We start from the raw sequence: 12,748 nt of genomic DNA, 5'->3' as shown, positions 1-12,748 counted from the left end.
TCCATGTTACACTATGCATACAGGGACAGAACCCAGAAGGTAAGTCAGGCAATTCAAGCGAGCTGTTTGAATAAACACCAAACAAAAGAAAACTCAATTAAATTTTAAAGACAACACATTTTCAAATGGCAGGACTGAGCAGCATTTAAAGGTGATGATCGCTGCCAAGTTCTTTTGAGCAAACAGGAGGCTACTGGGTTTATCTGTTTGACCTTGCCAACCACTAATTTAGTAATCAGCATGTTCTGAAGGGACGATCTGAGAGGGTGGCAAGGAGGGCCAGGCCCTTGATTGGTGCAGTTGCACTGGGTTGCTGCAGTGCAGCCAGCTGCCTGCTAGCTGAAGGTTTGGCTCAAGCCCCCCTGGGGGGACATGGGACCCCAGCACAGATGGACTGTCAGTCATCACACTGAAAGTCATTTCAAGAGTCTGCTTCTCCCAAGTCCAGCAGGGAAAATTAAGTGCCCCTTTATCCACTAAACCTACCCTGCCTTATACCACACAGACGCCAGAAGCAAAAATATTGTAGAAATAAGTCTGCTATTTGTAGAGCTCAGCAGATGAGATACAGCAATAAAAATGCTGAAGTCACCCTTTTTTTTTTTTTTTTAAATATAAATTAAATTTTGTTGTGCTTACACAGTCCCTTTCACCCAGGGATCCTGGAAAGTCACAACCTCCTTGCTGTGCAGATGGACCAACTTGGAATAGTCTCCTAGGGAAAGTGATAGATTCCCCTACACTGGACAGTTTCAAGTCTCAACTTGACAGGGTGCTGAGCCATCTCATATAAACTACAGTAGTACCTAGAAAGGTTAGACCAGATGATCCTTGAGGTCCCTTCCAACCTGGCATTCTATGATTCTATCCCATATGTAACCATATTATCATACAACCTGCAGCTTCTGCTCCAGCACCTCAGGTGTACAAGCTAGGAAATCATAGAATCACAGCATGGTTTGGATTGTAAGGGACCTCTAAAGGTCACCTAGTCCAACCCTGCTGCAGTGAGTGGGGACATCTTCAACTAGATGAGGTTGCTCAGAGCTCCATCCAACCTGGCCTTGAATGTTTCCAGGGATGAAAATGCTCCGTTCAGTCCTTGCTCATCCTTGAACACATCAGTAAGGAGCCCTCCCACAGCAGCTGGCTGCTTCTGGTGCTTTGGGTAATTAAAATGAGAGATGAAACTGCAGCCAGAGGAAATCCTCTTAGATGATCCATCTCCGTAAGCACAGCCAAGCCCAGCAGCAGTCAGTTTGAGACCAGCTTGATATCAGCATCTTGCACTGCCCCAGAGGCTTTGGATTAAATCCCAGCTATTTCTCTTCTTTCAGGACAGCGGGGCCAGACAGCACCACAGAGCTTAATGTATTTGTTCTGGGACCAAAAGCAAATGATGCAGTGGTGGAAGGTGCGAGTTTCTTGCACAACTCGTCTAAAGGAGCTTGGGAGGTTGTCTGAGGAACAAGCTGTTCTGGAAATAGAGTAACCCAGCTCCAGCCCTGCCTTCCTGAACGTGAGAGATGCAGCCCCATCCCCTGTGCAAGGAGAGCCTGCATTCATCACAGGATTAAACTTCAAGCAATGCCAGGCCAGCATTCTATCAAGTGGCATTGACGGACTAAAGTCCCACCAGGTTTTCTTGAAACATGAAGGCTGGAGGCTGTTTGAGAGGATATTCGTGTGAAGCAAGCGAAACAAACAGCCTGTGGGACAGGGGAGGATCAGGGGTGAACGGGGCCGCAGGGCTCTCTCTGATGGCCAGGTTATGAAAAGGAAAAAAAATGCACCACGGGAAGATGCGAGCACTGCAGCGCAGTGCTGAAGGGAGTATAAATCAGCATAACATGACTGTGCCCAATCTAGGGCAGCCACAGGCTGGGCCACATACTCTCAGTGCTGCATGCTCCAGCAGAGGAGGAATTCAGGTAAAGCAGTGAGGCTCCACTGTAGATATTCTTTTACCAGGCAGGCACTGAAGGCAAGTGGCCACATCACCATCACAACTTCAGCATTCAGCTATCTCAGAATCTGGAAAGGAAAAATCCTTTGTTTCCACCTCTTGAAGTGCTCACAGTACTGATGAGGAAGACAGAACCTGATTTCACATTTTTTGGAAAGCACATTTGATTATCTTCTGGAAAAAGGGAGTCTCTGAGACTGACTCATGCTGGAGTTAAGAGCATGGAAACCCATGTATATGACACTTCATTGCTCTGCAGCCAATTTTGTTGATCAGAATCATTAGGAAGAAAATAGCTAATGTGCCATAACCGATCTGCAAATGTTGGAAAATCTGCAATCATATAAAACTAATTTTAAGTGAAATGGTATGGTCTAAAAATTACAGGCAAGGATTGCTACAAAAGACACTGAGAGGAGTGCCTACAAAAGGCTGGCAGGAAAGTAACACACAGCCCAGTACCCCACCCAGGACAAACGGTGCTCAGAAGAACACAGGCAGCTCACAAACCCAAAGAAAATAACTTCTGAAAACAGATGAAAAATGAATGCTGACCAAACTTCATCCTTCTGAAAGCTCACTCAATACTGACTCTTAGGATGCCAACATTACCACCCTTGCGACAGCCAGCAGGAGGATGGCCACTGGCCACATGGCTACCTTCAACTTCAACGGATGTAGGGATGCGAGATTGCTGCAAAACCCTTCCAAGAGTGAGACCCAATTAGCCAGCGAGGTCCTGAAGGTCCTGGTGGCTCCCCTGAACAGCTCACTTTCGTATCTGTAGCCTGTTTGTGAAGTTTTTCTCACCTCAGCTCTGATGCATGTGGCAGGTGATGTAGAGCCACATGGAGACTGTCCTAAGAAAACAACAGGAGTACTCACACCCCCCTTTAAAACATCAAGACAAAAAATATTAGTTGGCAATGCTACAATGGCAAAGCAAACACAAGACTTTGGGATTGTTCAGTTCCCCCCCCTTTAAATCATAAACATGCTTGAAAACAAAGTCAGACATAATGAAAACGAATATACAGAAGTAGCACTTGCCTGAAGGTTCAATGCTGTACGGCAGTGTTTCAACTCATTTTTCAACCCTTCCATTTCTTGCCTGGTTTGTACTGCAATGTTTTTCTCCCTCTCTCTCTAGAACTCATAATCCTGCCTTGAGACGCTCATCTATCAGCCCATCACTCAGAAAGCAAAGCCATTTATCCTACTGTTCAAACATCTATCCAGACCTTGGGAGGACAGTGGGGGCCAGGGAGGGAGAGGAGAAGAAAGCCTTTTTCCTGTTGCCTTAATGCTGGTTATAAACCACAGAGGATGCCAACATCTAGCAGGGAAACCTCTCACACTCCCGCCCCTCTTTTCCTCTCTTCCCCAAGAGCTAGGCTTTTGACACAGAGCTGACTTTCGAAGACAGCCTCATTTAGGGTGTCTCCACCTAAAGCAGAACTGTGCAGCACCAGGTCCTAAGCAGTCAGTGTGTTACCCCATGATGAAGCCAGATTCTGATCTCAAGGAAAACAAGTGTAAGTCTAGAATAAACCACTCCCCTCACTGGAGGATCAGAGATGCGAATCTCACCAACCCGTCCCCTGCCACACGCTGTCCAGCCCAATGCCATGGCACCCACCTCCCTGTCCCCTGCCTGACTCTGCTTCCTCCCACCAACATCCAGGAAAACCTGTGCCCAGAAGGCTTCCCTTTGCAACCACCTCCCTATTACCCAGCAAAGCACGTACCTGTTAGCAGCTATTACCAACAGATTATTCTGATCAAACATTAAGAAATATTATTTTCTTGAGTGAATTGCTGTATGTGCAATCTCTTCCCCCCAGCTCTTCCAAACCATCCCCTTTCTTTCCCACAGACCGGTACATAACTCACAAAATGAAAACAAATTAAAACACAGTAAATTCTTTTATCAACTCCATCCCTTCTATCTCCCATCTGCTACTCCAGCCTTTTGCTATTGGGGTGCAGTAAAATCTGATTTTAAACATGAAGCTGACACTGGAGTCTCATTCTCTTCAGAGAAAATACGAACAGTAAAAATTTACCCATATACACATCTTATCACAGCAATAGATAAATTGACCACAATAATGATTTTGACATAAAATAAAACCCAAGAAAATACCGAGGACGTTTCCAGCAGTTTAATGAAGGCTCTTGTACCAAATCTTGAACTCAAAGTTACACTCAGAGTTACTGAAAAAAAAAAATAACTTACAATGAAAAAGCTGATGAGAATTGCCCTCCTAGCCATGGAATTAATTGCAGATTAACGCTGTGCTTAAATACTCACCACACAATAGAAACAAATTTGTATCACGACCAAGGTTACACACAATTCACTTCCGTTCTGTTTTTGATTACATGTATTCAGCATGTAATTTAACCTCTGGAAGTTACACTGAAGAACACAGAGGTTGTTTTGTTTTTTAACACTCACTGTAAATAAATACCATTTAAAGAACACACGTGGAGTGCAATAAAATGAACACTTAGGCACTGGTACAGCCTAGTCCTCCTCAGCCCTCCACAAACTACAAGACAAGAAGTTGTAAAACCCAGGTGGAGTGGAGACCAGGGCAGAGCTGTACAGGTGGTGCAACAGGTTATGTACTACACAAGAGCACATCTGCAAAAGGTCCCAGGAGATTTTTGTTGAAGATGCAGCGTATCCACACCAGGTATATTGTGAAGGGCTTAATGTTTTCTGAGAAGGTGTGATTCTGATGGGACAATATATAAGGCATGTAAGTGTTTTCCCCTTGCTCTTGTATCCACACCTCATATTTCACTTCTCTGACCTTCAGGTACTTCAGGTTCCAGGGGATCTGCCAGGACACAGCAAGCTTAGCTTCGCTCGTGCCCTGGACAGAGGCCTGACACTTGGCATCCCTCACTTTGCCAGGATAGAGGCTACTGGACAACTTCTGCTTTTTGGGTCCAGGCTTAGACTTGACAGTTTGCCTGATCACATGGACGAGAGAAGGGATGTTCACCTTTGTGTCCTGGTAGGCACGGAACAGCCACTCGGGGTTGCGGCAGCAGAGGTGCCGTGGCACCTCTGTGCTCTTCATGATGCGCTCTTGCTCAGCTTTGTCCAGATGAGCAATCCCACCCTGATCCCAAGGTCTGTCCGGGTAGGTAACAGTGTCTTCCCTGACGGTGTTCTGCCAGGCAATGTACTGCAGGTCCATGCCAGGAAGGGTTGCCAGGGTTTTGTAAGGGGTATAGTGTTCAGGGTTGATAGCATAAGGAAAGAGCTCCACCACTGTGGCACCTCGTGGCAGGAAGAGAGACATGACTAACTGAGCTCCATGCATGCTGACCAGCATGGACGCATTGCTGATCAACCGGACAATGTCAGAAAATGAATGCTCCTCCAGAGACACAGTGATGGTTTTCATCTGAAACTCCTGAGCCAGAGCCAGGATTAGTTCTGCCTCATTTAGGATAAGTCTGTTGATTGTTCGACTGAACACTACGATGTACTCCTCGCTGGAGCTTTCCTCCAAGCTGACATTCAGCTTTTGCATCATGAATTTGGTGAACTGCCTGATCTCGTTACCAGAAACCAAGATGTTAGCCTTTGGCCCTTGCGGCTGGACAAAACCGTACTGGTACCAGGTGGTGATTTTGGATAGTCCCACATAGGCTTTGGTAAAGCAGAGGAGCCTGCCCAGGGTTTTAAGCTGCTCCCTGATGAGCGGCTGCTTGTTACTCAGTAACTTGTAAAGGTCAAAATGAGCACCTTCATTCCACCCCTCCATGAAGAAGAGCCGTGCCTCCAGATCTAAATCTGGAAACTGCTGCATGGTGTAATAAATGGGGAGGAGGTCATCATGAAAGACATGCATCAGGTTGTCTGGGTTGAACCTGTTAGCGATTAGCGCCACATCAGGCACAAAGACTGGCTTTGGCATAAATTTCAGCGCAGCAGCTGGCAGCTCCACAAAGTTGAAGTATTGGGTGTTGTGATCTTCCACTGAGGAGAGGTCGAGCAGAGCTGGCTGGAACCTCCGGGAACCCAGGTTGGGCAGCATGACCGAGGAGTTGCTGTGAAAGTAGACAAACTCCTCAGCCTCAGTAGAGTAGCAGAGGGACTCAAAGCGGCAGATGCGGTCGGTGTGCATCTTGCCAGTGCACACCATCCTGGTACCGTCCTCCACCAGTGCCTGGAGAGCTGCATGGTAGTCAATCTGAACCTGAGAGAGTTCCTGAGACTGACGGGTGAGGACCAACTCCTCCTCGACCATGAAGACATGCTCTCGCAATTTGATGTACTTCCACAGCACAGCAGCGAGGACAGACACAAGCAGGGCATTAAACACAGCTGCTATGTTCATTCTGTAGTTAGATCCTAGCAAGATGACAGGTGGGGAATGCAATGGAGAGGGAACACATCATTAACACTCCTTGACATGGCGAGGGCAAAGACCTGTGGAAAGTAAAACAAGAAAGGAAACATTTAAACATCAGCTTTACAGCTCCACCATAAATCATGTTTTTATGGACTACTCAAGAGAGTTTAGGCTTTTTTCAGCAATTTTTTTCCCTTGCAGGGAGTGGGGAAAAGAATAAAAAGAGTTCCAAAGTATTACCCAAAACTGTTTATAAAAAAAAAAAAAAAGGCAAACAGAACTGGAAGCTGCCCTAAAGGAAGGCTTCCTCTCTCGTTTTCATTTCTACCATTTTGGAGATTCCCCTCACATTTTCGTTTCTGCCATTTTGGAGATGAAAAAGTTAAGAGTTTGCAGATGAGCTCTATGAAGCTTTGTTAGAACAAACCAGTATGTTCCCAGGGACTTTGGCTCACTCTGCTTTTTGCAGTCCAGTTCAACAGCAAGAGGAAAGACAGCACTGTGATCACTGGGCTGCTCACATAGGGCTTGGGAGACCTAGCTCCTTCTCTGGATCTGCCAAAGGCCTTTTGCACGGCTGTGAGCATCCAACTCCAGCTCTTGCCTGTCTCGTGCAGCTAGTAATAGTACAAGGAGCACTGCCAAGTATAGATTTTGCTACACTCCATTCGAATATGAAAAGTGAAGTGGTTAATATAACATTCAGTTTAATTTTACTATGGGGGCCGGGGGAGGACTGCCCTGTGGGAGACTCTCAAGCCACTCAGTCATTTCTTTGGCTGCAATCTGGGATCAAAAGCTAGAAACTGCCATTGTCTTCACAGAATTACCTTGGTCGGAAAAGATCTTCAATATCCTCAAGTCCAACTGTTAAGCTAACACTGACAAGTTCTTAACTAAACCATATTCCCAACTCGTATGTCTATATGACTCTTAAATCCCTCCAGGAATGGTGACTCCACCACTGTCTTCCAAAATAAATACTGTCACGGGAGAGATGAGAGCTCTGCTCTTTACATGAGTAACTGATGTTTCATTAAAACAATCAAACCTTTGTTTAGTGAAAGTCTGACTTGCACCAGCACACCCAACCCTTACACAAATGGGAAAGTAATACATTTGAAGTGTTGCCAGTGTTGGAGTTTTCCCATCCTGACCCAAGAATCAATTCTGTGCTGCTCAAAGGCCTCCCTGTTTCATTTTCTGTTACGGCAGAGATCCTGCCACTGTTTTATTTCCATGTAGAAACACTACTGGCTTCTATCAGAGTATTGATTATATTTTCAACTGTGAACGGCAATTGAGTTATTGATTCACTGACAGTATTTATGGGCTCCAACCTTCATTATGTATCAAGGTTCACTGCTAGTCAGGCTGTAAATAATTGCAGCCATGACTCAGGAGGAACTATAGGAAGAGAAATTTCTGATTGGTACGTACCTGATTACACTGTTTCTCACTGCAGTTTTCGGATGCAGCAATTTAAACTCCCTTTTGATGCAAGTTTGGACGGAGGGAAAAACAAGCAATGTCTCAGTCACATGCTTTGACATCCCAAGCAACAGAGCCTTTGCATTTTATCCCAGAGCTGCTTGTTCTTACACGCAGGTGTCGAAGAAGACAGCAAGGCATATTTAAGACCAAGGTAGAAACCTTCTCTACTGTCAAGGGAGTTCTTTTGAAAAGACATATTGCAGCATAAAACCTTGCTCCTGCAGTCTGGATGCAGCTTGGAATTAAATGGAGAATAATTCATGGAATTCAAAGAAATTAGAAGGGATTCCTACAGCCTGTGAGATCCCAGCAGCCAGTGGGATCCCTGTCTCAGGAAGAACTGGAGCTATGTGGGAGACTGAATAATGCCAAAGAAGTGAGTGCTAGCTGTAAGCCACACAAATTCAAGAGGTGGTCTCTGGGCATCTAAGAAACAAATTCATTTCAATTCCAGGGCAGATCTAGCTACTCAAATGGAACAGAAATGAAGTCCACCTCCTTTGGCAAGTGGTCTGAAAACTGCCTCATTTAGCAACTCCCTAAAAAGCAAGAGCCAAATTAAAAAGGTGTTACTTTGATTTCAACCATGGAAAAGGACCCAGAGCTGTCATGTAATTACCCAGGCAGGTTCAGCTCTTCCTAAAATCTCCCCAAAAATGCTTATCTATCTTTGTTTTTAATACTTATTCATTTCTTCAGCCAGTCTCTAGCAGTAAAGGTATGAAGGACTACAATAAGCTCTTTCCAAACACTCAGCCTTTGTTTCCACCACAGCAGTTTAAACCTGGTCTTGTCTTAGGTGCCACAGATATTCTGCACAGATGAATGATGGCTGTCACATCACCTCTCAATCTTTCCTTCTCTGTAACAGGGGAAGACTGCTGCTTCAGATGGCTTTGCAACTCTCAACAATGGATGTTCCATGTACAACCTTGAACGGAAACCTACTGGGGACAGTGGTACTTGGTTAGGCTCTGCTAATGCAACCAAGCCAGCCTTTCCTTGTCTCAGGAAAAGACATTTGTGATGGGGACAGATCTTGAGTTATTTTGTTGGTACCAGATTTCTAAAGCTTCATTTTACTTCTTTACTATCTTTGAAAGACATCAATAATATCATCCAGCTCCCCACATAATACCTCTACTAGACCTCTCACCTCATGAAAGCTGCTTTAAAGGACTTCAGCAGCAATACCAAGGAAAGGACGAAGCCCAAGCAGCCACATGCAAAGCCTGCTAGTCATTAAGTTAAGGAGATCTTTAACAATCAAGTCCTCTGCCACAAGCACACACTTCAAATGAAGGCCATTCTGTGTGCATTGTGAAAGTCAGCAACTTCAGGTCAGAAGAACAAAGCATCTATAAGTTCAACGGAGTCAACACAAGTTGCAAGAACTTGGCAGGGAAGAAAAAACACACAGCCTCTTTATTATTCCAGTACAGTGGGAAGACTGTGTATGTGTGGGTGTTTCAAAGTCATCAGAAGCAAACAGTCCATAAAAACTCCACCCATACCACATGCATTTCATGGGCATCTCAGTGGTGGAGAGAGCTGCTGACCATTACAAACCCCTTGAGCTGAACAGGCCTCCTTGGAAACAGCCTGTTGAGATGTTTCACCCCCAACTGATATGTTCTCCCCTCCAGCCCCAAGGGAAGGGCATAAGAGGCACTTCAGAGATGCAGCTTGATGTAGGCAGCCAAATGTTCAGAGGTTAGCAATTTTCATTTCAGACTCTGCTACAGCAATACACACTAAATGGCTACAAATGAACAACTCAGCTTTTTAATAAAAATCACCTGCAAGGCTCTCCTCTATCTCTTCCCTCACTGCAGCTCTTTCACTTCCCTGCACTTAACTGAAGTGAGTGTATGTGCTTTAGCCAACCAGGTGTCAGGAATGAATGTTAAAAGCTAGCAATGCTAAAGGAATCCATCTTCATTCCTGTTTCTCATTGCCAGTTTGTAAATCCTGGTTCACACTGCCTGGCTGAAAGCTGCTTTTGATGGAGGTGAACAAGGGGATGTGGACAGGAAGGCAGGTTGCAGGCTGAACTGAAAGGAGGACTTCACAGCTACTCAGGGAACAGTCTTGATTCTTTGCCTGTTTTCCTACATTTTATCATCTACCATTTTTTTTATAATTTGACATTTTCAGTGAACACAGTCCTTAGAGAACTAAAATCTTTGGTCCTTCAGGGAGTGACAGAACATAAATAGTAACAAACTGTCCTGCTCTTTGCTTTTACAGACCCAGGAGAGCCCGCACCATGGGGGTAAAGGCAAGCACTCTCCATGCCCCCTGGCTCCTCAGACCCCTAGGCTGACATCAATCATTAAGGGTTGTCAGCAGTGGTAGTCCTTGCATAGGAAACTTGCCCAGGAGGCAGCAGGTAACTGGAACAGGTGAAAGCATTTAGTCTCCCTCCTGAAGAGAGCTGCTTCACAATAAAAGAAAACTTTTGCTACTGAATCTCCCTTGCAAAATGGGTCTAGAGCTGCCACTGCCCTCCCACGGTGGAACTTAAAAACACTTGCAGGAAGTGGCAAGGAAGACACACTGCTATTTTGTTAGGAGCAGAATCTTCTGTGCTGTTTCTTTCTACATACAAGTCAGAATCTAGGCCCTTCACACTCCCAGTTGCCCACAGACTATCTCCTCCCCCACCCCATCACACTCATCCACCCTTCACTTCCCAGTGACACTGGGATAACCAGGGCTTTGCTCCATGTGACCAATACGCCAGTTACCAAGGAAATTGCACGGACTGATTTTTTCACTCTCTGCTTTGAAATGCTAAAGCACCATCCTTCAGCAACAGAAGACCGACAGCTGATAGACCAGAGCCTAGCTGGAAGAGATGTGCATGTAAAGCAGCACAGAGCTTCTGCTGCCAAGCTGGCAGAGGGCAACCATGTCCCAGGGGAGGGGATGGGACATACCCTTGAGGACTCCTGACAGGAGTGGGTTGCAGCAGAGGAGTGGGAGTGCGAGAGGGAGACAGAAGCAGCATATTTCCTTGGCAGTGATGCTGACAGGGCAGCAGGGCAGCTGACTTGCAGCACTGCATGGTCAAAGATGAGGAGCTCAAACAACACACTGGCATAGGGGCAACTCAAGACTTTGCAAGGAAAATGAGCATTTCCTGAGGTTTGCAGCTCAGCCACAATGGATGTTGCTCCAGAGGCTAAAAAGCCCACAGGAGGGATTCTATTTTTGGTCAGTTTACCTTTCTTCTTTTTCAAAAGAGATCACAGGCATGAAGAGCTTATTCCATTCTCTTCCTTCACCATCACTAACTTAGCAAAAGGGTCACAGCTTCAGCCTGACATCCCAGCCACTGTTGCTTTAACTAGCACTGATTACTGCCGAGCAGGTGAAGACTTCAGAACCATGCACATAGTGTGTTCAGCAAGCACCTCTGGCAGGGACCTCAAACACCTTGCAGGCCCATGATACTCTATTGGAAGTGTGGACACCTTCTGCCTTTCAGCTGCTGGTCATCTGTAGTAATAAACATCCTCAGGAAGTGGGAAAGCAACAGAAAGCACAGATAGGGGAGCTGTCCTTCATCTCTTGTTAACATGTAGAGGAGACCAAAATGGATGGGAAAAATGAACGTCTGCTAATAGGCAGTTGGCATAAAGGACTGTTCGGATTAATTTCAGAGACAAGTTATGTTGTTCTTTTTTCATTATCAAGGGAAGGGTAGGATGAATTAGTATTTTAAGCTCTTAATAAGATGGACAATATTTTAAATCTCTTCTGCACTATAAAAAATTACAATCTAGGTAAGAAACTGGGAAAAACCTACAAAGTTCACACACACACAAAATAAAAAGACGAAGGGAAAAAAAACTAGATATCAACATGCACTACTAAGAACCCCAGAGGAAAAAAACAAGAGCTTGATTAGGAAGAACAAAGGTCACTGGGGTGAAAATCACATCTAAAGGGTGACCACCTAACCTGCAGGTATTAACAAAAAAGAGAAGTGCTGATTTTGTCTACTTAGGCCTTGCCAAGCTTTTGTTACCAAGTGCACACACACTTCCTAAGCCAATCCTCAGTCTTCCAGAGCTACAGAAGGCTAAAAGATCCTTACAATATGGAAAAAAAAAAGCAAAAGCATGAAGGACACACATTTCCAAAAAGCATCAGTACTCTGTGCAGAGAGAATTGCCTCTACATGGAGGCCAACTTGGGTTTGGCTCAGCTGACCAGCTTCCCACAGAGCCCGTCAGTCATGGCAGTGGTGTCCAAGCAGAACCCTCTCTGCAGTTTCCAGAAATGCAGCACAACTGGGACTGGGGCTGCTCCTGCTGCAGGAGAGGGAATATAGTGGGAGGTGTGGGAGTAGATGTTCCCTCCTCAAGGATATTTTTCCCATTAGCACTCCCTACCCCTGGATCCATCTCTTGCTAGGCTGGCTTTCCAGGATCAGCATAGAAAAAGTAAAGCGTGCAAACACGGTATTTCACACTTCCCCTGCAAAATGTCTTCTGTTCTTTCTCACATCCCTGATGCAAGAGGCTTAGCTAAGGATGCAGGGTATGTAATACATGCAGTTTTAAATATCTACTTCATTCATGCTCAAAGCAGAAGTTGCTAGAAGGCAACTTTTCCAATTGGAAGGAGGGGGAGTTAGGATTCAGCAGCCAAGAACTGGTTTTTATTCTCATCTCTGTCACAGATTCCAACAGAACTACAAGCAAGTCAATCCCCACAGCCCAAAAGGCTGTTATCATCTTATTCACTGTATTTGTTTAATGAGATACATATATCTTTCACAGTGCATATCACATTAAAGCAAGGATGGCACACTGAATGATTGATATACTGGAACATTTTCTTTGTAAAAAGCAGTCAAGCGTAGAAATGCTGACTTTTTAAACAGGAAAAGAGCAGA

The 12,748-nt window shown here is 45.2% G+C and overlaps 1 protein-coding gene across 9 annotated transcripts in view; it reads right to left on the bottom strand.

Annotated features, from left to right (window-relative positions):
* Positions 1-4,116: 4,116 nt before the first annotated feature.
* The window catches only part of POMGNT2 (protein O-linked mannose N-acetylglucosaminyltransferase 2 (beta 1,4-)), a 33,281-nt gene continuing 24,649 nt past the window's right edge, over positions 4,117-12,748 (bottom strand). For all 9 annotated transcript variants that reach the window (XM_051610596.1, XM_051610603.1, XM_051610602.1 and 6 more), the window contains one exon: positions 4,117-6,422. In XM_051610596.1, the coding sequence (XP_051466556.1) occupies positions 4,594-6,330 (1,737 nt within the window). In that variant the 5' untranslated portion in view covers positions 6,331-6,422 and the 3' untranslated portion in view covers positions 4,117-4,593. The remainder of the gene's footprint in view (positions 6,423-12,748) is intronic.

The sequence above is a fragment of the Apus apus genome, chromosome 2, assembly GCF_020740795.1.
Source record: "Apus apus isolate bApuApu2 chromosome 2, bApuApu2.pri.cur, whole genome shotgun sequence".
Classification (NCBI taxonomy): domain Eukaryota; kingdom Metazoa; phylum Chordata; class Aves; order Apodiformes; family Apodidae; genus Apus; species Apus apus.
The sequence above is the reverse complement of the archived record's forward strand: the minus strand, read 5'-3'. Positions and strand labels throughout refer to the sequence as shown.